Source organism: Salmo salar, chromosome 10 (genome assembly GCF_965601325.2).
Source record: "Salmo salar chromosome 10, fSalSal1, whole genome shotgun sequence".
Classification (NCBI taxonomy): Eukaryota; Metazoa; Chordata; class Actinopteri; order Salmoniformes; family Salmonidae; genus Salmo; species Salmo salar.
In genome coordinates, this window is record NC_138300.1 from 32,955,556 (window position 1) to 32,980,291 (window position 24,736).

At 46.4% G+C, this 24,736-nt stretch overlaps 1 protein-coding gene across 9 annotated transcripts in view; it reads right to left on the reverse strand.

The window, feature by feature from the left end:
- Positions 1–24,736, reverse strand: part of palld (palladin, cytoskeletal associated protein) — a 122,032-nt gene that overhangs the window by 1,998 nt on the left and 95,298 nt on the right. For 6 of the 9 annotated variants that reach the window (XM_045687649.2, XM_045687651.2, XM_045687653.2 and 3 more), the window contains 11 exons: positions 19,503–20,183; positions 16,638–16,779; positions 16,057–16,158; positions 15,312–15,350; positions 12,376–12,597; positions 11,751–11,900; positions 9,506–9,594; positions 2,229–2,361; positions 780–987; positions 402–567; positions 87–220 (listed from right to left, as the gene is read on the reverse strand). In XM_045687649.2, coding sequence (XP_045543605.2) covers positions 87–220; positions 402–567; positions 780–987; positions 2,229–2,361; positions 9,506–9,594; positions 11,751–11,900; positions 12,376–12,597; positions 15,312–15,350; positions 16,057–16,158; positions 16,638–16,779; positions 19,503–20,183 — 2,066 coding nt within the window. The remainder of the gene's footprint in view (positions 1–86; positions 221–401; positions 568–779; positions 988–2,228; positions 2,362–9,505; positions 9,595–11,750; positions 11,901–12,375; positions 12,598–15,311; positions 15,351–16,056; positions 16,159–16,637; positions 16,780–19,502; positions 20,184–24,736) is intronic. The other 3 variants (XM_045687650.2, XM_045687655.2, XM_045687654.2) reach the window with 3 other exon arrangements.

The window sequence follows — 24,736 nt, forward strand, 5'->3', positions numbered from 1 at the left end:
TGAGGAAAGAGGGGGAAGGAGTATATATAGATATTGATTCTTTTGCAGTTTACATTTGGTCCTGTGTGTTTGTCTGGTGGACTTACTGTGGACGTCGAGTCGTGCAGTGCTGGACACAATGCCAGCCTCGTTCTTGGCCGACACGGTGTACCAGCCAGCGTCCTCCTTCATGGCTGGTTGAATGATCATACACAGATAGCCACAGTTGTCCTGGTGCATGCTGGGAAAAAAAATTGTTCAACACACACCCTTAGGCCCGAGTTTCACCGAATGTTGTCAGATCATCAATATCTTTATCATTAAGCATCTCCAGTTTAGAGAGGCTGCTTACCAATAATATTGGTATTCTTTTGGATTTATGTAATACAAGCCATAGACGGTGAATGGTAGTGCTGTCTTACCTTATCCTGTCTGTGTTGTGCGTGAAAGACTCATTCTCTTTCTTCCAAAAGATCTGTGGGTAGGGAACAGCCGACACACGGCACTCCAGACGCACCGGGTAACCCTCGGCAACACCAGTGTTCTGCAGCTTCTCGATGAACGAAGGGGCCTTGTGCATCTCTTTGGCTAGAAACGAGAGAGACCAAGGTCAATCATATATATCAAACTATGATGTATAGTGATTAGTACTACATTATTTGAATCAACAACTAAAAGTAGACAAAGGGTCTTTATATCTGAGAAGACATCTGAAATATTATGGGTACTTTACTGTGACAATGTTTCAATGCTGTTCATCTGTCTATGCCTATACACATATGTACTGTATGGGTGTCTACCTGCTACAATGAGTTCCAGGTTGAAGGAGTTCTGTCCGGCGCGGTTGCTGGCAATGCAGGTGTAGATGCCTGCATCACGGCTGGACACGGGCTCGATGACCAGCGAGTGGACGCCATTCTCCCTCACCAGCATCTTGTGGGCAGAGTCAGGACGGATGGTCTGACTATTCAGCTGCCAGATCAGGTCTGGTGTGGGCAAGCCACTCACCTAAAGAGGGAACACAACAAACACTCAATAACTCATTCATCACATTGTGTTTATTTATACAATGTAATGTTTTGATTCTGGAGCTGGAGCATGACAGTGTTTATTTGCAGGGTAAATGTGCTGGTATTTATTTGCATTGTGAGTATGGTATTATGGTGTGTCTCTGTCTGCAGTGTGAGATCAACAGTGTTTTATTGTCGTTTGTCTGGAGTCTCCCGGTCGCATGCATGTTTTCTCATGGGAACTGCCTGGCCTGTGAAAGGACCTGCCTCTCTTTTCAGCACCCGCTGCATGCCAGAGAAACCCTACACCTGCCCCTCCTTCAGTTGTGCACGGTAGAGCCCACCTATATGTGTGTGTGTGTGTGTGTGTGTGTGTGTGTGTGTGTATCCGGCCTTGAGTGTATTAAGTGCTAGAAGTAGAATTAAGTAATTTGTTGTTCAACATGGTCCAACATCCATGTAGTACACTTCCTGTAGTCCATTTTGGGCATGGAAAGTTTGAAAACTACAAATGATTTGGAAATAAATATTGTTTATAAATATCATTGACATTAAGAGCCCCAGGCCATTGGAGACTCACTCAGTTTATTTTTTGACGAGTATAAAAAGAGTCTTGTTATAGCGTGTGAATTCCGTGTATGGTGCTGTTAGGTTTTATTACAGTTTTGTAACCGTTTTGTAATTGTCTGACTGCCGCAGGCTGCAGAGGAACGATTAGTGACCGAGTGAGAAACAGAGAAAAGGGAAGGCACAGAGAAAGAGAAAACAGAGGGAGGGAAAGTGTGGAGGGAGAAATAATGGCAGAAAGAGTGAGAGTGAATCCTCTTAATCCTAGAAAAATGACACCAGCATTTCCTCTCCTCACTCGCTCTGAGCCATTCATCATGGAAGAGGAGATGAAATATATAGCCGCAATAATTTATTCTCCAGTATATGGAATGCATAGGGAGGATGCCTTTCTCAGGCCCGCAGACACTCCTCATCACTGACACAGAGAGAATTTGAGGGTGGACTCCTTTCCTCCATTTTCTATGATTTACTATGTGCTCAACACCAGGGTTCATTTTGGAAAGTTGGAATGTTCCTTTTTTGAATTCTTAGAATCTGTAATGCTTCCAGTAATTAAAAGCCTCACACTCCTCCCTAACCAACAGGCCAACAATGGTAGAATCCTAAAGGTGTAGCTGTAGTTTGAGGTCAAGAAGGGCTGTGTTCAGTGTTCAGGGGCCGTGGTCTCACCTTGCAGTCCATCCGGCAGAGCCTGCCCTCCTGGACGATGAGGTCACCAGGCGCCTGCAGGAAGTGGGGGCGGAAGTGACGCTCCTGGATGTTCTCGTTCTCATCACCACTGTCTCTGGACCGAGACCTAGGTCTGAGGCGAGAGAGGGGGGAGGAGAGAGAGAGAAGAAAAGAAAGAGCAGAGGGAAGACAAAGGGTAAAAAGGAGAGAAATGAAGAGAGAGGGAGGCTCTGATGGATATCTTAAAAAGCTTCACTCAGGCAGACCGGATATGAAAGCCTTATCTGGGAGTGGATCAGATCAGGTTATTGGATTGATTTTGTGTGTGTGTGTGACAGTTATTATATGTGGGAGAGGTATTTTATTGAAAAATCATTGCACATGGCAATCTAACAGATCAAGAACCAACAGGTTCCGCCCACTCACACTATTCAACTAATATAAAAATGTCAACAACACAAAAGGTTTGATTTAATACACACTAATGTCAACAGAAGTGTACTGTAAACCCTGTATATGCCCATAACTATTTTAATAGTTTATAATAGCTGTATCTTAGGACAGATGTTCATACACCTGGTGTATTGACCACTTATTGTGAATGAGTGTGAGTCTGTACTTGCACAGTACTGATGCATAAAGGCAGTCCAGATGGCAAATAATAGCAAGAAAGAACACTGCCAACACATTTCTAAAGCCCATTATTAATTATGAATAATAGCCAACAGTGTTTGTTTGTCCTTCCACTCCTTGTGCCTGTCAGTCATTGTGCCTGTCAGTCACCGTGCCTGTCAGTCACCGTGCCTGTCAGTCATTGTGCCTGTCAGTCACCGTCTATGTCAGTCACTGTGCCTGTCAGTCACCGTCTATGTCAGTCACTGTGCCTGTCAGTAACCGTCTATGTCAGTCACCGTCTATGTCAGTCACCGTCTATGTCAGTCATTGTGCCTGTCAGTCATTGTGCCTGTCAGTCATTGTGCCTGTCAGTCACCGTCTATGTTAGTCACCGTCTATGTCAGTCACCGTCTATGTCAGTCACCGTCTATGTCAGTCATTGTGCCTGTCAGTCATTGTGCCTGTCAGTCACCGACTATGTCAGTCACCGTCTATGTCAGTCACCGTCTATGTCAGTCACCGTGCCTGTCAGTCACCGTCTATGTCAGTCATTGTGCCTGTCAGTCATTGTGCCTGTCAGTCACCGTGCCTGTCAGTCACCGTGCCTGTCAGTCACCGTGCCTGTCAGTCACCGTGCCTGTCAGTCACCGTGCCTGTATGTCACCGTGCCTGTATGTCACCGTGCCTGTATGTCACCGTCTATGTCAGTCACCGTCTATGTCAGTCACCGTCTATGTCAGTCACCGTCTATGTCAGTCACCGTCTATGTCAGTCATTGTGCCTGTCAGTCACCGTCTATGTCAGTCACCGTCTATGTCAGTCACCCTCTATGTCAGTCACCGTCTATGTCAGTCACCGTCTATGTCAGTCATTGTGCCTGTCAGTCATTGTGCCTGTCAGTCATTGTGCCTGTCAGTCATTGTGCCTGTCAGTCACCGTCTATGTCAGTCACCGTCTATGTCAGTCACCGTCTATGTCAGTCATTGTGCCTGTCAGTCACCGTCTATGTCAGTCATTGTGCCTGTCAGTCACCGTCTATGTCAGTCATTGTGCCTGTCAGTCACCGTCTATGTCAGTCACCGTCTATGTCAGTCACCGTCTATGTCAGTCACCGTCTATGTCAGTCACCGTCTATGTCAGTCACCGTCTATGTCAGTCACCGTCTATGTCAGTCACCGTCTATGTCAGTCATTGTGCCTGTCAGTCACCGTCTATGTCAGTCACCGTCTATGTCAGTCACCGTCTATGTCAGTCACCGTCTATGTCAGTCACCGTCTATGTCAGTCATTGTGCCTGTCAGTCACCGTCTATGTCAGTCATTGTGCCTGTCAGTCACCGTCTATGTCAGTCACCGTCTATGTCAGTCACCGTCTATGTCAGTCACCGTCTATGTCAGTCATTGTGCCTGTCAGTCACCGTCTATGTCAGTCACCGTCTATGTCAGTCACCGTCTATGTCAGTCACCGTCTATGTCAGTCACCGTCTATGTCAGTCATTGTGCCTGTCAGTCACCGTCTATGTCAGTCATTGTGCCTGTCAGTCATTGTGCCCGTCAGTCACCGTGCCTGTATGTCACCGTCTATGTCAGTCACCGTCTATGTCAGTCACCGTCTATGTCAGTCACCGTCTATGTCAGTCATTGTGCCTGTCAGTCACCGTCTATGTCAGTCACCGTCTATGTCAGTCACCGTCTATGTCAGTCACCGTCTATGTCAGTCATTGTGCCTGTCAGTCACCGTCTATGTCAGTCATTGTGCCTGTCACCATCTATGTCAGTCATTGTGCCTGTCACCGTCTATGTCAGTCACCGTGCCTGTCACCGTCTATGTCAGTCACCGTCTATGTCAGTCATCGTGCCTGTCAGTCATCGTGCCTGTCAGTCATCGTGCCTGTCAGTCACTGTCTATGTCAATCATTGTGCCTGTCAGTCATCGTGTCTGTCAGTCATCGTGCCTGTCAGTCATCGTGCCTGTCAGTCATCGTGCCTGTCAGTCACCGTCTATGTCAGTCACCCAACTATGTCAGTCATTGTGCCTGTCAGTCATTGTGCCTGTCAGTCATCGTGCCTGTCAGTCACCGTTATGTCAGTCACCCAACTATGTCAGTCATTGTGCCTGTCAGTCATTGTGCCTGTCAGTCATTGTGCCTGTCAGTCATGGTGCCTGTCAGTCATGGTGCCTGTCAGTCATGGTGCCTGTCAGTCATGGTGCCTGTCAGTCATCGTCTATGTCAGTCATTGTGCCTGTCAGTCATTATGCCTGTCAGTCACCGTCTATGTCAGTCATTGTGCCTGTCAGTCACCGTCTATGTCAGTCACCGTCTATGTCAGTCATTGTGCCTGTCAGTCATTGTGCCTGTCAGTCACCGTCTATGTCAGTCATTGTGCCTGTCAGTCATTGTGCCTGTCAGTCACCGTCTATGTCAGTCAGGCCTGTCGCGTGCCTGTCAGTCATTGTGCCTGTCAGTCATCGTGCCTGTCAGTCATCGTGCCTGTCAGTCATCGTGCCTGTCAGTCATCGTGCCTGTCAGTCATCGTGCCTGTCAGTCATCGTGCCTGTCAGTCATTGTGCCTGTCAGTCATCGTGCCTGTCAGTCATTGTGCCTGTCAGTCACCGTCTATGTCAGTCACTGTGCCTGTCAGTCACCGTCTATGTCAGTCACTGTGCCTGTCAGTCACCGTCTGTCAGTCACCGTCTATGTCAGTCACCGTCTATGTCAGTCATTGTGCCTGTCAGTCACCGTCTATGTCAGTCACCGTCTATGTCAGTCACCGTCTATGTCAGTCATTGTACCTGTCAGTCATTGTGCCTGTCAGTCATTGTGCCTGTCAGTCACCGTCTATGTCAGTCATTGTGCCTGTCAGTCATTGTGCCTGTCAGTCATTGTGCCTGTCAGTCACCGTCTATGTCAGTCACTGTCTATGTCAGTCACCGTCTATGTCAGTCACCGTCTATGTCAGTCATTGTGCCTGTCAGTCATTGTGCCTGTCAGTCATTGTGCCTGTCAGTCACCGTCTATGTCAGTCACCGTCTATGTCAGTCACCGTCTATGTCAGTCATTGTGCCTGTCAGTCATTGTGCCTGTCAGTCATTGTGCCTGTCAGTCACCGTCTATGTCAGTCATTGTGCCTGTCAGTCACCGACTATGTCAGTCACCGTCTATGTCAGTCACCGTCTATGTCAGTCACCGTCTATGTCAGTCATTGTGCCTGTCAGTCATTGTGCCTGTCAGTCACCGTCTATGTCAGTCATTGTGCCTGTCAGTCACCGTCTATGTCAGTCACCGTCTATGTCAGTCACCGTCTATGTCAGTCACCGTCTATGTCAGTCACCGTCTATGTCAGTCATTGTGCCTGTCAGTCATTGTGCCTGTCAGTCACCGTCTATGTCAGTCACCGTCTATGTCAGTCACCGTCTATGTCAGTCATTGTGCCTGTCAGTCACCGTCTATGTCAGTCATTGTGCCTGTCACCGTCTATGTAATTCACCGTCTATGTCAGTCATCGTGCCTGTCAGTCACCGTCTATGTCAATCATCGTGCCTGTCAGTCATTGTGCCTGTCAGTCACCGTCTATGTCAGTCACCGTCTATGTCAGTCACTGTGCCTGTCAGTCACCGTCTATGTCAGTCACCGTCTATGTCAGTCACCGTCTATGTCAGTCACCGTCTATGTCAGTCATTGTGCCTGTCAGTCATTGTGCCTGTCAGTCACCGTCTATGTCAGTCACCGTCTATGTCAGTCACCGTCTATGTCAGTCACCGTCTATGTCAGTCATTGTGCCTGTCAGTCATTGTGCCTGTCAGTCATTGTGCCTGTCAGTCATTGTGCCTGTCAGTCACCGTCTATGTCAGTCACCGTCTATGTCAGTCATTGTGCCTGTCAGTCACCGTCTATGTCAGTCACCGTCTATGTCAGTCATTGTGCCTGTCAGTCACCGTCTATGTCAGTCACCGTCTATGTCAGTCATTGTGCCTGTCAGTCATTGTGCCTGTCAGTCATTGTGCCTGTCAGTCACCGTCTATGTCAGTCACCGTCTATGTCAGTCACCGTCTGTCAGTCACCGTCTGTGTCAGTCATTGTGCCTGTCAGTCACCGTCTATGTCAGTCACCGTGCCTGTCACCGTCTATGTCAGTCACTGTCTATGTCAGTCATCGTGCCTGTCAGTCACCGTCTATGTCAATCATCGTGCCTGTCAATCATTGTGCCTGTCAGTCATCGTGTCTGTCAGTCATCGTGTCTGTCAGTCATCGTGCCTGTCAGTCATCGTGCCTGTCAGTCATCGTGCCTGTCAGTCATCGTGCCTGTCAGTCACCGTCTATGTCAGTCACCGTCTATGTCAGTCATCGTGCCTGTCAGTCATCGTGCCTGTCAGTCATCGTCTATGTCAGTCATTCATCGTGCCTGTCAGTCACCGTCTATGTCAGTCATTGTGCCTGTCAGTCACCGTGCCTGTCAGTCATCGTCTATGTCAGTCAGTCATCGTGCCTGTCAGTCACCGTCTATGTCAGTCATCGTGCCTGTCAGTCATCGTGCCTGTCAGTCATCGTCTATGTCAGTCATCGTCTATGTCAGTCATCGTCTATGTCAGTCATCGTCTATGTCAGTCAGTCATTGTGCCTGTCAGTCACCGTGCCTCTCAGTCATCGTCTATGTCAGTCAGTCATCGTGCCTGTCAGTCACCGTCTATGTCAGTCACACTGCCTGTCAGTCACCGTCTATGTCTGTCATTGTGCCTGTCAGTCATTGTGCCTGTCAGTCATCGTGCCTGTCAGTCACCGTCTATGTCAGTCATTGTGCCTGTCTGTCACCGTCTATGTCAGTCACCGTCTATGCCAGTCATTGTGCCTGTCAGTCATTGTGCCTGTCAGTCACCGTCTATGTCAGTCATTGTGCCTGTCAGTCACCGTCTATGTCAGTCATTGTGCCTGTCAGTCATTGTGCATGTCAGTCACCGTCTATGTCAGTCATCGTCTATGTCAGTCATCGTCTATGTCAGTCATCGTCTATGTCAGTCATTGTGCATTTCAGTCATCGTGCCTGTCAGTCACCGTCTATGTCAGTCATCGTGCCTGTCAGTCACCGTGCCTGTCAGTCACCGTCTATGTCAGTCATTGTGCCTTTCAGTCACCGTCTATGTCAGTCATTGTGCCTTTCAGTCACCGTCTATGTCAGTCATTGTGCCTGTCAGTCATTGTGCCTGTCAGTCATTGTGCCTGTCAGTCATTGTGCCTGTCAGTCATTGTGCCTGTCAGTCATTGTGCATGTCAGTCACCGTGCCTGTCAGTCATCGTGCCTGTCAGTCATTGTGCCTGTCAGTCATCGTGCCTGTCAGTCATCGTGCCTGTCAGTCATTGTGCATGTCAGTCACCGTCTATGTCAGTCACCGTCTATGTCAGTCACCGTCTATGTCAGTCACTGTGCCTGTCAGTCACTGTGCCTGTCAGTCACTGTGCCTGTCAGTCACTGTGCCTGTCAGTCACTGTGCCTGTCAGTCACTGTGCCTGTCAGTCACTGTGCAGTGCTTGTCAGTCACCGTGCCTGTCAGTCACCGTGCCTGTCAGTCACCGTGCCTGTCAGTCACCGTGCCTGTCAGTCACCGTGCCTGTCAGTCACCGTGCCTGTCAGTCACCGTGCCTGTCAGTCACCGTGCCTGTCAGTCACCGTCTATGTCAGTCACCGTCTATGTCAGTCACCGTCTATGTCAGTCACCGTCTATGTCAGTCACCGTGCCATGTCAGTCACCGTCTATGTCAGTCATTGTGCCTATGTCAGTCACTGTGCCTGTCAGTCACCGTGCCTGTCAGTCACCGTGCCTGTCAGTCACCGTGCCTGTCAGTCACCGTGCCTGTCAGTCACCGTGCCTGTCAGTCACCGTGCCTATGTCAGTCACCGTGCCTATGTCAGTCACCGTGCCTATGTCAGTCACCGTCTATGTCAGTCACCGTCTATGTCAGTCACCGTCTATGTCAGTCACCGTCTATGTCAGTCACCGTCTATGTCAGTCATTGTGCCTGTCAGTCATTGTGCCTGTCAGTCATTGTGCCTGTCAGTCACCGTCTATGTCAGTCATCGTGCCTGTCAGTCACCATCTATGTCAGTCATCGTGCCTGTCAGTCACCGTCTATGTCAGTCACTGTGCCTGTCAGTCACTGTGCCTGTCAGTCACTGTGCCTGTCAGTCACTGTGCCTGTCAGTCACTGTGCCTGTCAGTCACTGTCTATGTCAGTCATCGTGCCTGTCAGTCACCGTCTATGTCAGTCATTGTGCCTATGTCAGTCACCGTGCCTGTCAGTCACCGTGCCTGTCAGTCACCGTCTATGTCAGTCACCGTCTATGTCAGTCACCGTCTATGTCAGTCACCGCCTATGTCAGTCACCGTGCCTGTCAGTCACCGTGCCTGTCAGTCACCGTGCCTGTCAGTCACCGTGCCTGTCAGTCACCGTGTCTATGTCAGTCACCGTGTCTATGTCAGTCACTGTGTCTATGTCAGTCACTGTGTCTATGTCAGTCACTGTGTCTATGTCAGTCACTGTGTCTATGTCAGTCACTGTGTCTATGTCAGTCACTGTGTCTATGTCAGTCACTGTGTCTATGTCAGTCACTGTGTCTGTCAGTCATTGTGTCTGTCAGTCATTGTGTCTGTCAGTCATTGTGTCCTTACCTGCGGATGTGTCCAGGTGCAGAGCGCTGGCTCCTCCCCCTCTGGTTCACTGCCTGGACCATCATCCTTCCAGTACAGCTCACCCTCCCCTGAGAGAGAGAGAGGTTATCTCCACCCTGCTACCACAAAAACACTTCCACCCTGCTAACATACAGCAGGTAAACGCAAGTATTTCCCGTGACTTTGCCTCAAAACCAAATGTTCACCTGAACCACCACTCCATCCTGGACTTGAACAGCCTTTATGACCAGGTCCATCTATACAAGGCAGCAATGCCCACCTTCGCCTGGACCCTAAAGGACATCACCCTCAACACCTTACACAGGAGCAACAGCTCAACAGACACCCCGCCCAGACCTGCGAGACACCCCGCCCAGACCTGCGAGACACCCCGCCCAGACCTGCGAGACACCCCGCCCAGACCTGCGGCAAATTTGGTTGAGCAGACCTAACTCACTCTATTAAATTAATCAAAACAAGAAAATGTTACATTTGGCTATTTAAAAGGAAATGATCTCAACAGAGAAAAATGACCTCCTGTGTGCTACCTATATCCCCCACTATGATCCCCATACTTTAATGAAGACAGCTTCTCCATCCTGTTGGGGGAAATTAATAATTTCCAGAACCTAACACCCTCAGCACACAGGGGGTCAAACACATACCTGGAGGTGACAGCATTCCCTCCCCCATATGCCCCCCTAGGCACAACTACGACAACATAACCAACAAAAACAGGTCACAACTCCTGCAGCTCTGTCGCACGCTGGGTATGTGCATAGTCAATGGTAGGCTTCGAGGGGACTCCTATGGTAGGTACACCTGTAGCTCATCTCTTGGCAGTAGTACTGTAGACTACTTTTTCACTTCCCTCAACCCAGAGTCTCTCAGAGCTTTCACAGTCAGCCCACTGACACCCCTGTCAGACCACAGCAAAATCACTGTCCACTTGAACAGAGCAATACTCAATCATGAGGCATCAAAGCCAAAGGAACTGAATAATATTAAGAAACGCTACAGATGGAAGGAAAGTAGTGTGGAAACCTACCAAAAACAATTAGGCAACAACAAATTCAATCCCTTTTAGACAACTTCCTGGAGAAAACATTTCACTGTAATAGTGAAGGCGTAAACTTGGCAGCAGAAAACCTAAACAGTATATTTGATATCTCAGCTTCCCTATCAAATCTAAAAATGTCAAACAGAAAACCAAAGAAAAGTAACAAGGACAAATGGTTTGATGAAGAATTCAAAAACCTAAAAAAGAAATTGAGAAACCTGTCCAACCAAAAACATAGAGACCCAGAAAACCTGAGTCTACGCCTTCACTATGGTGAATCACTAAAACAATACAGAAATACACTACGGAAAAAGAAGGAACAGCACGTCAGAAATCAGCTCAATGTAATTGAAGAATCCATGGACTTTAACCACTTCTGGGAAAATTGGAAAACACTAAACAAACAACAACACGAAGAGCTATCTATCCAAAATGGAGATGTATGGGTAAACCACTTCTCCAATCATTTTGGCTCTATAACAAAGAACAAACAGCAACAACATATACACTACCGGTCCAAAGTTTTAGAACAGCTACTCATTCAACGGTTTTATCTTTATTTTACTATTTTCTACATTTTAGAATAATAGTGAAGACATCAAAACTTTGAAATAACACAAATGGAATCATGTAGTAACCAAAAAAGTGTTAAACAAATCTAAATATATTTTATATTTGAGATTCTTCAAATAGCCACCCTTTGCCTTGATGACAGCTTTGCACACTCTTGGCAAACACCAAATTGAGACAAATAGATTCTGCAAAAATATCCTCCGTGTACAACGGAAACACCAAATAATGCATACAGAGGAGAATGAAGCCGATACCCGCTAATGATCAGAATCCAGAAAAGAGCCGTTAAATTCTATAACCACCGAAAAGGAAGCGATTCCCAAACCTTCCATAACAAAGCCATCACCTACAGAGAGCTGAACCTGGAGAAGAGTCCCCTAAGCAAGCTGGTCCTGGGGCTCTGTTCACAAACAGACCCCACAGAGCCCCAGGACAGCAACACAATTAGACCCAACCAAATCATGAGAAAACAAAAAGATAATTACTTGACACACTGGAAAGAATTAACAAAAAAACAGAGCAAACTAGAATGCTATTTGGCTCTAAACAGAGAGTACATGGGGTATGAGTCAGTCAGGTCCTGTGTGTGTTGGGTGGGTCAGGTGTTCTCACCTCAGGGTTACCAGCCATAATGGTGTAGTTGCCGTCATCGTCCAATGAGGCGGCGGCGGTGTGGAGGTTGCAGGTCCCGTCAGCGTCGCGGCTGATCCTGTAGTGTTCACTCCTCTTAGAGATCTGCTTCCCATCCTTAAACCAGTAGATCTATAGTGGACAGGATAGACACAACACAGAGTTACACAATGACCTGCTTCTCATCCTTAAACCAGTAGATCTATAGTGGACAGGATAGACACAACACAGAGTTACACAATGACCTATAGGAGTAGAGAGAAAAGAGAGTATATTATACTGCAATCCCCCCTCTATCGGTCCTCTCCTTTTCTCTCTCTTCCGTTTATCTGATGCCTGTCATCACCCAGTCATTACAGAAGCCCTATGAGCTAGGGATAGGCAGTGGTGGACTCACAGATGTTAGTACACCAAGCCTGGCCCTTATAGCAACTCACTGTACATGTACCTCAACCTCCTACTAACAACACTACACATCCTCAACTCCCAATTATCAGAACAATACTGTATGTTGGTACATTAAACATTTACACCATACAACAATACACCCTGAATAAAGTGACAGTAATATTGACATTAAGAACGGCTGATCAGTGTGACCTCTGACCTTTGGCTTGGGGTCTCCAATGACCTTGCAGGAGAAGGTGACGGGCATGCCCTCGAACACCTTGTAGTGTTTGAGCTTGCTGTCGAAGAAGGGCACCACCCCGGTGCCGGTGGCATCCTCGTCATGCTGCACATCGTCGTCAGACTCCTCCACTGGAGAGCGTTCGAGACGGAACTCGATCTCACTGATCAGGCGCTGCTCGAAGCTGGACACCTTGTACTCCTGCAGAGCACACAGAGAGGAAGCAGGGTTAATGCTGGGTGATGGAGCTCAAAGAGCATCATCACAACTATAGGAAGAGACTGAAATCACAGAGGAACTGGATCACAGAAAAATCTGATGAACAAGAAGCACACTCTGCCATGAGCATTTTGTGTCACTCATGCATGAATTCATTGATTTATTCATTCAAGAACAATGAGTTAAGGAATTCCTTTTTCCCCATCAGCTTGCGTATACCCAGTTTCTCCCTATTCCCTCTCAACTCTCTCTATTCCTCCCCTCTTTCTGTCTATTCCTATCTCAATCTCTCACCATCCTGGCTCGAGCTGTTGAGGCAGAAGCAACTGGAGAGTAGTGTGAATTGACTGACTGACAGATAATTACATGCCCAAGACACAGCTGCAGGAGTCTGATCTCTCTCTCTTCTCCCCTCTCTCTTCCTCTCTCTCCCCCGCCCGCAAATTCTTATTGTTTTCTCAGTTTTGATCAGTTTTTCGTTCACTCGCTCATGCACGTACACAAACAAGAGATATATAGGACATGTGACACGTAACACACACAGCAGGTTCATCTCATAGTTCTAATGACAGTGAACCATGTTCATATTAGTATCTCATGTCGGGGTGGTGTTGGGAACAAACTCATGCATGCTCCGATATTTGATTAACATATCAAAAGTGACCAATTAACACACACTAAATTAATCAACATATACATTAAAGTCCCAGTGCATTTGAATTTCTTGTGTTTTATATACATTTCCACACTATGAGGTTGGAATAATACTGTTACAGTTAATTGACCAATAAGAAAGAAGGTTCCAAACCTCTCTGCCAATAACAGCTACTTTTCAGTCTTTGCCAAGAAGCTATTTTTGTTTCTATTTTAATTCATTTTGTACAATGTTAATAGAAAACAATCACAATAAGGTACTTAATTGTTCCCCAGAAATAACTTGATATTTAGATAAACACTGCATTGGACCTTTAAAAGTGCCAGACATGTACAGTGACAAAGCCTTGGACATGCTTACTCGATTTTTCATGAAGAGCATTGGTCAGTAATTGGGTACAGTCAGCACTGGCTGAAGACTACAGCTGGTCAAAAGCTATGTAACCACCACAATGACCATAACAGAACCATGAATGAACCTGTTTAATCAGTTTTTTGTCAAATGTATGTACACTACCGTTCAAAAGTTTGGGGTCACTTCGAAATGTCCTTGTTTTTGAAAGAAAAGCACATTTTTTGTCCATTAAAATAACATCAAATTGATCAGGAATACAGTGTAGACATTGTTAATGTTGTAAATGACTATTGTAGCTGGAAATGGCTGATTTTCTATGGAATATCTACATAGGCGTACAGAGGCCTATTATCAGCAACCATCACTCCTGTGTTCCAATGGCACGTTGTGTTAACTAATCCAAGTTGATCATTTTAAAAAGGCTAATTGATTGTTAGAAAACCCTTTTGCAATTATGGTCTTCCCTGTGGCTCAGTTGGTAGAGCATGGTGTGTGCAATGCCAGGTTCGATTCCCAAGGGGGGGGCCAGTACAAAAAATAATAAAAAGAAATGCATGAAATGTATGTATTCACTACTGTAAGTCGCTCTGGATAAGAGTGTCTGCTAAATTACTAAAATGTAAATGTAATGTTAGCACAGCAATAAAACTGGCCTTCTTTAGACTAGTTGAGTATCTGGAGCATCATCATTTGTGGGTTCGATTACAGGCTCAAAATGGCCAGAAACAAAGACCTTTCTTCTGAAACTCGTCAGTCTATTCTTGTTCTGAGAAATGAAGGCTATTCCATGTGAGAAATTGCCAAAAAAACTGAAGATCTCGTACGTTGTGTACTACTCCCTTCACAGAACTGCGCAAACTGGCTCTAACCAGAATAGAAAGAGGAGTGGGAGGCCCCGGTGCACAACTTAGCAAGAGGATAAGTACTTTAGAGTGTCTAGTTTGAGAAACAGAAGCCTCACAAGTCCTCAACTGGCAGCTTCATTAAATAGTACCCACAAAACACCAGTCTCAACATCAACAGTGAAGAGGCGACTCCAGGATGCTGGCCTTCTAGGCAGAGTTCCTCTGTCCAGTGTCTGTGTTCTTTTACCCAACTTAATCTTTTATTTTATTTTTATTGGCCAGTCTGAGATAGGACTTTCTTTGCATCTCTGCCTAGAAGGCCAGGCCAGTTTTATTGCTTCTTTAAATTATGACAACAGTTTTCAGCTGCACTAACATAATTGCAAAAGGGTTTTCTAATGATCAATCAGCCTTTTAAAATGATAAACCTGGATTAGCTAACAACGTGCCATTGGAACACAGGAGTGATGGTTGCTGATAATGGGCCAATGTAGATATTCCATAAAAAAATGGTCTTTTACAACATTAACAATGTTTACACTGTACTTCTGATAAATTTGATGTTATTTTAATGGACAAAGAATGTGCTTTTCTTTCAAAAACAAGGACATTTCTAAGTGACCCCAAAGTTTTGAACAGTAATGTATGTCTTAGTTATCCTCAGTTCATTCCCAGGTTTCAAGGTCGGATCCTGCTCCAGTCAGAGGGTGTGTGAACACATCTGATATCATTATTATCAGTGTGGCTTTGTTGAACGGCTTAAGATTGGGGAGTGACCACACAGTGAGTCAGAAAGCGAGAGGCAGAGAAGAGAAGGAAGGAGAGAAAGAGGCTTGAATAACCTTTTGAGGGACAGATTCTATATCAGATGAACTGGAATCCTGTGAAAAGATAAAAGAACAGAGGTGTGGTCTCTGTGTTACTGTATGATGTCATGTCCTGAGGTCCAACCGTGTAATTACCTGCATTCACACTAAAGAGTGTGTAACAGCACGATCAGTCTTATACAATATATTAACATTATGACTGTAACCACCATTTCCACAAAACACACACATTTCCATATCATTTGCTCTGAATTGGAAGGTGCAATTGTGGCTTTTATTCTCAGGCAAACTCACAGCCTCAGGCAGAGTAGTGGCCAGACAAATCTCTATCAGACAGGGAACCAGGTTCAGTCCCATGGAGCTCCAGGCAGCCAGAGCCCAACATCACTACAGGACAGCAGCACAGAACAGCCTGACCTAAAGACCACCGCCACTGTCTGCAGCTATGAGAGGACAAACCCTGTGCAGCTCACTTCTAGAGTCTGTTTACTTTGCAGTGAGACTTGGCTTTAGTCAATGAAACAAATCTGCGTGTTCTGTACTGAGGTTTTGTGTTTAGTAAATCTTTAAGACTAAATGTGTAAGTTAATATTTCCAGTTATAGCCTATATTTTACACTTCATCACATTGGTGTGTGACTGCAAACTATGACTGAATGTGTAGCTGAATATGGGCCATACACATGCAATAATAGAGTGAACTAAGGTGTAGCACACAGATGGTCTTCCTTGGCGTGCCTACAGTAGCAGCAGCAGCATACCTGTGTAACTGGCTCCTCGTCCTGCTGCTGTGTGTTTAGTACTGTGGCTGCGTTGTCTGCCCCCAGCAGCCTGCGAGCGATCTTCTCCTCATAGGTTAACCTCTGAAAGCACCGATTAATGGGTCAGCTGGGGTTAGTGTGTCAGTCACAACAGCAACACACACTCGTTACAAATATTAAGACATGGTCTTCTTGAGATAAATGGTTGTTAATGAAACTATTAACACTGTGAAATGGATGACATGGAAAAATATTTTTTGTCCGCTCAACTTCAAAAGTATATTTTGGACTCAAAAAAGCTGCTTGTCTGTGGTCATATCTGTGGTATAGTTACGCTATGTAGTATGTATGCCTGTGGTCATATCTGTGGTATAGTTACGCTATGTAGTATGTATGCCTGTGGTCATATCTGTGGTATAGTTACGCTATGTAGTATGTATGAATGGTTGGAAATGAAATAGGATTGACATTTGACTTGGAGTGCTTGTATTAATGAATGTTACAAAACAGCTTCATTCCCTACAAACACACATTCATCTACAGTGTTGTGAAGGCACTCTGTAACACACACACACACACACCTGTTGTCCGTTGCTCATGCGCTCCTCCTTGAATCGTAGCTTCCTCTCCAGGTCCTGAATGACAGCATCCTTGGTTCCCTGGATGTCAGAGTCTGAGGCCAGGCGTGGGGTTCCTCTGGATTGCTTCCGGGGAAAAGCACTGCTGACAGAACACAACAACCGACCAGGGGATTAGAACATGGCATCCCAGACCTTTAAACCCACTTTACCTGACAGAACACCACAACCGACCAGGGGATTAGAACATGGCATCCCAGACCTTTAAACCCACTTTACCTGACAGAACACCACAACCGACCAGGGGATTAGAACATGGCATCCCAGACCTTTAAACCCACTTTACCTGACAGAACACCACAACAGACCAGGGGATTAGAACATGGCATCCAAGCCTTTAAACCCACTTTACCTGACAGAACACAACAACCGACCAGGGGATTAGAACATGGCATCCCAGACCTTTAAACCCACTTTACCTGACAGAACACCACAACAGACCAGGGGATTAGAACATGGCATCCCAGACCTTTAAACCCACTTTACCTGACAGAACACCACAACCGACCAGGGGATTAGAACATGGCATCCCAGACCTTTAAACCCACTTTACCTGACAGAACACCACAACCGACCAGGGGATTAGAACATGGCATCCCAGACCTTTAAACCCACTTTACCTGACAGAACACCACAACCGACCAGGGGATTAGAACATGGCATCCCAGACCTTTAAACCCACTTTACCTGACAGAACACCACAACAGACCAGGGGATTAGAACATGGCATCCCAGACCTTTAAACCCACTTTACCTGACAGAACACCACAACAGACCAGGGGATTAGAACATGGCATCCCAGACCTTTAAACCCACTTTACCTGACAGAACACCACAACCGACCAGGGGATTAGAACATGGCATCCCAGACCTTTAAACCCACTTTACCTGACAGAACACCACAACCGACCAGGGGATTAGAACATGGCATCCCAGACCTTTAAACCCACTTTACCTGACAGAACACCACAACCGACCAGGGGATTAGAACATGGCATCCCAGACCTTTAAACCCACTTTACCTGACAGAACACCACAACCGACCAGGGGATTAGAACATGGCATCCCAGACCTTTAAACCCACTTTACCTGACAGAACACCACAACAGACCAGGGGATTAGAACATGGCATCCCAGACCTTTAAACCCACTTTACCTGACAGAACACAACAACCGACCAGGGGATTAGAACATGGCATCCCAGACCTTTAAACCCACTTTACCTGACAGAACACCACAACCGACCAGGGGATTAGAACATGGCATCCCAGACCTTTAAACCCACTTTACCTGACAGAACACCACAACCGACCAGGGGATTAGAACATGGCATCCCAGACCTTTAAACCCACTTTACCTGACAGAACACCACAACTGACCAGGGGATTAGAACATGGCATCCCAGACCTTTAAACCCACTTTACTCAATAGCGGCTGCTGTGTCGTTCTACAGCAGATCATGATATATCATCTGTTGTTTGTGTGTGTTGGACTGACTGTGATTTATTTGAACCTGTGATAGTCAGAATAAGCCCCTTCTCCTTCTCTCTCATTCCCTCTCTTTTTCTCTCTCTCTCCCTTATCTGTCCAACTCAAGCATTCTACACAGGGTCCTCTTATCTCTCTCCCCTGCTGCAGGAATGCCATGGTGAGGGGAAAAACAGACAGAGGAAAGGGCTTGATGAAAAAGAGGGGTGGGGGGGTGGGGGTGGAATGGCCTTGTAGGAGGAGAGTGTGTTTGACAGCAGAGTATAGTGGATGTTTTCTCCAGCCAGCCAGGCATCATCAGACAAATCAGAGTCAGGATTATCTACACAACACCAGATCTCTATCACTTAACTAAACATAAACATGACCAAGCTCACTCTGGGTGCATCCGCCTCATAGTCAGGACTGGCCTGAGATGGGGTGGCTTTTTTGACTTGAGTAATATGATTGAATTTTGGAAAATTCTCAAAAGGTTCCATCTAGAACCCGAAAGGGGTTCTTTGGTTGTCCCCATAGGAGAACCCTTGAAGAACCCCTTATGGTTCCAGGTAGAACCATTTTGGGTTCCATGTAGGACTTTTTCCACAGAGGGTCCTACATGGAACCCAAAAGAGTTCTACCTGGAACCAAAAAGGGTTCTCCTATGGGAACACCTGCAGAACCCTTTTGGAGTACAGCAGTGTGAGTTGAAATCTCAGCTATGCATAAACCCTTCAAATATCTGTTTACTTGACTTTGTCACTCCCTTCACACAAGTCATTGTGTATATTTTCCATATGGGCAAAACATTCTAACACACACACACACACACACACACACACACACACACACACACACACACACACACACACACACACACACACACACACACACACACACACACACACACACACACACACACACACACACACACACACACACACACACACACACACACACACACACACACACACACACACACACACACCTCAGGAGACGGTGCTCTCTGAGCTGAGGTTGAGTGTATGTCTGTAATAGCCCTGGCTGGTCTCTGTGCTGTAAACATGCTGTATAAGAATGTAAACACGTCATCTTCCATTTAGCAGCAGACCTCTAGCCTCCAACTGCTGCTAGGCGGCAGGCTGTCCTGATGGGGTTGGAGGGAGAGGGAGAGCCAGCCTGGCTCCGCAGAGACAGACCTGCTACAGGCTGTCACTCACTGACTGATATGCACACATTACACTACCATTTGACTATGGAATGAAAGGGTCTGAAAGTATAGGGTACTGCCCCACAGGGAGCCAGTGTAACTGTGTGCACAGTCAGTGTATAGATACTCACATAGTCCCGTTCCCTTTAGGCAGGCCCAGGGCATTGAAGGACGGGCTAGTGGGTGTGGCTGGAAGGACAGAGGCCAGGAAGCCAGCAGGTGATTGGGGCTGGGAGGTGAAGGGGGAGGAGCTGTTGGAGTGGGCGAGGGAGAAGGGAAGAGCCGAAGAGATGGGTGGAGGAGGGGGAGGAGGGGGTGGAGGGAAGTCTTTGGCGGGGCCTGACAAGGATGAAATGCTGCTACTGAGGAAGGGAGGAGGTGGAGGTGGGAAGGAGGGAGAGGAAGGGGACTGAGACTCAATGCTGCTGCCCTTACTGAAGGGAGGCAGGACAACCCTGGTGAAGGGTTTTTGTGAGGTGGGTGGGGAGAGGGGTGAGGGCAGGCTGGAACCAGAGGACCCCGAGGACTGGGTGACATAGCCCCCCATAGGGCCAGTCCCCCCAGGGCTCTGGGCAGCAATGAACTGCTTTGGCCGGGCGTAGTTGAAGGTGCTGGTCTGCATGGCGCTGCTCTCCAGCTCCTGGAAGGAGGGAGGAGGGGGAAGAGTGGGAGAGGGTGGAGAGGGCACTTCCTGGGGCTGCTGTGGCAGAGGCGGGACTTCCTGCTGTTGTTCCTGATGTTGGATCCAATTGGCTGCTTCCTGCTGTTCCAATATAATCTGATCCTGCAGCTGCTTCAACTGTTCTGCGTTCCTGGAAGGAAGGACACAAGGGCATCATCTACTGAGCAGTGGGATCACTGTGAATCATCGTGTCAAACAGTAAAAAAAGAAATCAACAAAATGGACAAAGTTCAAACAAGCTTGTCAGCTAAATGAAAGCAGGAACACACACCACACACACACACACCACACACACACACACACACACGTAGATCAGAAGCATAACAAAGTTTGGACCAATGGAATTCATACAGTAAAGGCCTAGACTCCATACTGTATATCCACATCTTTGAGTCAGTAGAAATGCCTAGATAGCTAGGCAGGAGAGTAGCGTGATGTAAACAGGCACACTTTATTAAAGTTCCTATACGAGAGCACAACATAAATCAAATGCGCTCAAAAACACGGAACATAACAAAAGTAAAGCGCGTAAAAAGACACCACAGCAACATGTAACAATTACACACAAAACATGATGGGAAACAGAGGGTTAAATACAAGTAGCTTAATTGGGGAAATGAAAACCAGGTGTGTATGGAAACAAGACAAATGGATATATGAAAAATGGAGCGGCGATGGCTAGAAAGCCGGTGACGTCGATCACAGAACGAACAAGGAGAGAAGCCGACTTCGGCGGAAGTGGTGACACAACCCCACTAAAATGCTGGACAGGATGAGTTATCACTGCTTCAAGGTTTCAGGCACGTTGTAGAAATGTTACGAAAGCATGCGGCTGTCATCCATTTTCCCGTGACTGACACAATACACCGTTCCCCGGCTCTCTCTGGTTACGCAAATTACATTGGCAATTTAACAATCACAATTGTCTATCATAGAGAATGAGCATCCCAGTCATGCTGAGACATTGTTCTAAAGTTACAGGCTGTTACTGTGAGTAGTTGAAAACCACACAGAGTTGTGGGGATGACATCAGCACTGGACCGTCCAGGGGTCCTCGATCAGGAATTATGTTTTTTCACCAGCCTGGAATTGATAGCTTGTCAGGCCTGAGGTTAAAGGGTTCAGGGGACCGTGGGGTGTGGTTAATTCAGCTAGCCATCCGAGCTACCATCTGTGTGTGTGTGTGTGTGTGTGTGTGTGTGTGTGAAGTGCTGATTAGTGGGGAGGAAACCACTGCACAGGGAACAGGGACTGATAGCTCCAGAAAGACTTGTTAAAAGGCCAGCCTGTCGACAACCACATCAAACAATAAAAAAAATTCAAAAGGAGACTGGAGTACAAAATGTGAGGAAGTTTTGCCAATGTTGTCTTCCATTATGACAAATGCTGAACAGTGTGATGACCTCTGCTGGGTCAAGGACAAGACTAGGCATGGTCATAAAATACGTGATAATTACATTGTAATAATGTAATTGATTTCGGTACAGACAGGAGAGAGACATACCTAGACAAGTACTGCACTAGGGACAAGGTGTGGCGGCTCACATCTCTTAAAGAGCAATGTGATGAAACAACAAAAACGTCTCTGTCGCATCTTGTTCTCAGGCAGGGGTGAGTCCTAATGATGGAGTATTGTATTCTGTCACAGAGGTATGGCTGCCTGAGGATTTCACACACTGAGCCCTCCTACACTGTCTACTCACTGTACAATCATCACTTCTGGCCCGGCCTGGTCTGGGATCAGTGAATGGGGAAACTAAGACTTTCAGGAGGTTACTGATCCTACTGATTTCCTGTAATTCAACACATTTTGCCATGGGGCGTAGCAAAATTGTTACCGTTTTAAAGGCCCAGTGCAGTCAAACTCACCTCTCAGTTTATTAGGTACACCACGCTGTTCATGAAAATGTATCGTTCCTACAGACAATGAGTCACGTGGCCATGGCTTGCTATATAAAGCAGGCAGACAGGCATTGAGGCATTCAGTTACTGTTCCATTAAAAGGTTAGAAATGGGCAAAACGAGTGACCTACGTGAGGTGCCAGATCCAGTATCTCTGAAACGGCCGTCCTCCTGGGCTTTTCACACACTACAGTGTCTAGAGTTTACCGAGAACGGTGCAACAAACAAAAAAACATCCAGTCAGAGGCAGTCCTGTGGGAGAAAACTGCTCATTGATGAGGTTGAAGGAGAATGAAAAGAATCATGCACAAACAGACAAATAATGGCGTAGTACAACAGTGATGTGCAGAACGACATCTCGGAATGCACAACTCGTCGATCCTTGTCACTGATGGATTATTGCAGCAGACGACCAGACCGGGTTCCACTCCTATCAGTTAAAAACAAGAAGAAGTGGCTCCAGTGTGCATACAATCACCAACACTGGACAATTGAGGAGTGGAAAAACATTGCCTGGTCCGTCGAATCCCGGTTCTTGTTGCGTCATGCTGATGGCAGAGTCAGGATTTGGCGTAAGCAGCATGAGTCCATGGACCCATCCTGCCTGGTGTCAACAGTACAGGCTGGTGGTGGAGGTGTAATGGTGTGGGGAACGTTTTCCTGGCACACGTTAGGTCCCTTGACACCAACTGAGCAACAAACGTTTCCAACACCTTGTAGAACATATGCCCGAAGAATTCAGGCTATTCTGGAGGCAAAGGGGGGTCTGACCCAGTACCAGATGGGTGTCCCTAATAAACTGCCCAGTAAGTGAAATATTGTGAAATTGTGAACATGATGATAATGCCCTTTTAGTGGAAGAGATGTTTGAAAAGATCGCCTCATGGATTTACCATGCTGTAGATTAGTTAATAGACCAATAAGAAAGAGCGTTCGAAACCTCTGACCCGTCCTACTGCTGCTCATTCCGTGCACCGGTCTCGGAGGTCTACGTCACCGGCCTCTAGGCGTCACTGAACTGTCTCATTATGCACACCTGACTTCAATTCCCCTGATTTAATAACTGTATATATATGTGCCCTCTGTTCACCATTCCCTTGTCGGTTATTGTTCCCATGTCCTTTGTGGGTCTCGTCCCTTGTATTTATTAGCGGTTTTACCTCGCTATTTTGTTTGGGTTACATTCCTGTGTTTTTGTATACATGTTTGTTTAGGGCTTCGTCCCCATGCCTTTGCATGTTGTATATTTTTGGTGGAGTATTAAAACCCCCTATCACATATTCCTGCGCCTGTCTCCAATCATTTATACAACGTGACATTGTAGACTGGAATGAAAAAAGGGGGGCGAGTAAACTACGCATCCTATGTCCAATCCATGCTTTGAAGGGGTAAATTACAGGGACATCTTTTACTTGCATCTGGGGGCTTGTAACATGACTGTAGTGTGGGAACTCCAGGACACACATGAAATGGAAGAGTTATCTTCTCAGGGTAGCAGAAGGGGAGAGGGGTCTTTGGGAAAGCTATAAAACCCCAATGTGTCAGAGACCTTCATGTTAATGGCCCAGTCTTAGTGTGACTAGTAGTGAGTCCTTCAGATAGCCTGGGTAGAAGACTATAGTTACAGCAACATGCCTTGTCATCAGGACTCCACTAGACCTGCATTCTCACAATCTGTTCCAGATGCTGAATAATCAGGAAGACTTTTTTCTGCTATTTTTCATTTTCTGTCTGAGGGTCCACCCCCCACACCCCCTCCCCCAGCCTCCTCTCCCTCTTTCTACTGTATGTTTTTAATTTTTATTTTACATTGTATTGATTGCTGTTTTGTTATACATTGTATTTGTTGTATTACTGTGATCAGGACACCCTTGAGAACGAGACCCTGGTGTCAATGGGGTTTTCCTGAATAAAGAATAATAAAAAAGAATAATAAACATGTTAAGAACTAAACAAAGGTAGTGAACATTTTACAATAAAATGTCAGTTGTGTCAGTGAAAACATCATAAGACAGATATTCGACATGCTTCCAAATCAGTTTCGGCGGCAGGTAGCCTAGTGGTTAGAATATTGGGCCAGTAACAGAAAGGTTGCTAGATCATATACCCGAGCTGACAAGGTACAAGTCTGTCGTTCTGCCCCTGAACAAGGCAGTTAACCCACTGTTCCTAGGCTGTCATTGAAAATAAGAATTTGTTCTTAACTGACTTGCCTAGTTAAATAAAGGTAAAATAAACATGCTCCCATCATTAGTATACTCTTAGAAAAAAATGTGGTATCTAAAATGGTTATTTGGCTGTCCCCATAGGAGAACCCATAGGAGAATCCATTGAAGAACCCTTTTGGTTCCAGGAACAACCCTTTTGGGTTCCTTAGAGATCCCTTTCCACAGAGGGTTCTGCATGTAACCAAAAAGGGTTCTACCTGGAACCAAAAAGTGTTTTCCTATGGGGACAGCCGAAGAACCATTTGGAACCCTTTTTCTAAGAGTGTATCAACAGTGGAACTTCAGACCCAAATAAACACTCATTATTTCAATCACTCCAACCTGTCATAACCTGTGTGCTGTTGTAGGCTACAGTTTATAAGAATTAGCACATAGTGCAGTGTACTTTTCACCATGTGTTTTCCTTAAAATCCCAGCAATGTCGGACATTCAAGCCTCCACCAAAAGAGCACTTTTACAGGAATAGTTTGGCATCTGCTGAGAGAGCCAGCCTCGGCTTCCACTCCTCTGTTCCTCTGTACCGTTTTCATTCCTTTTTTGGCTATGTTCTCTC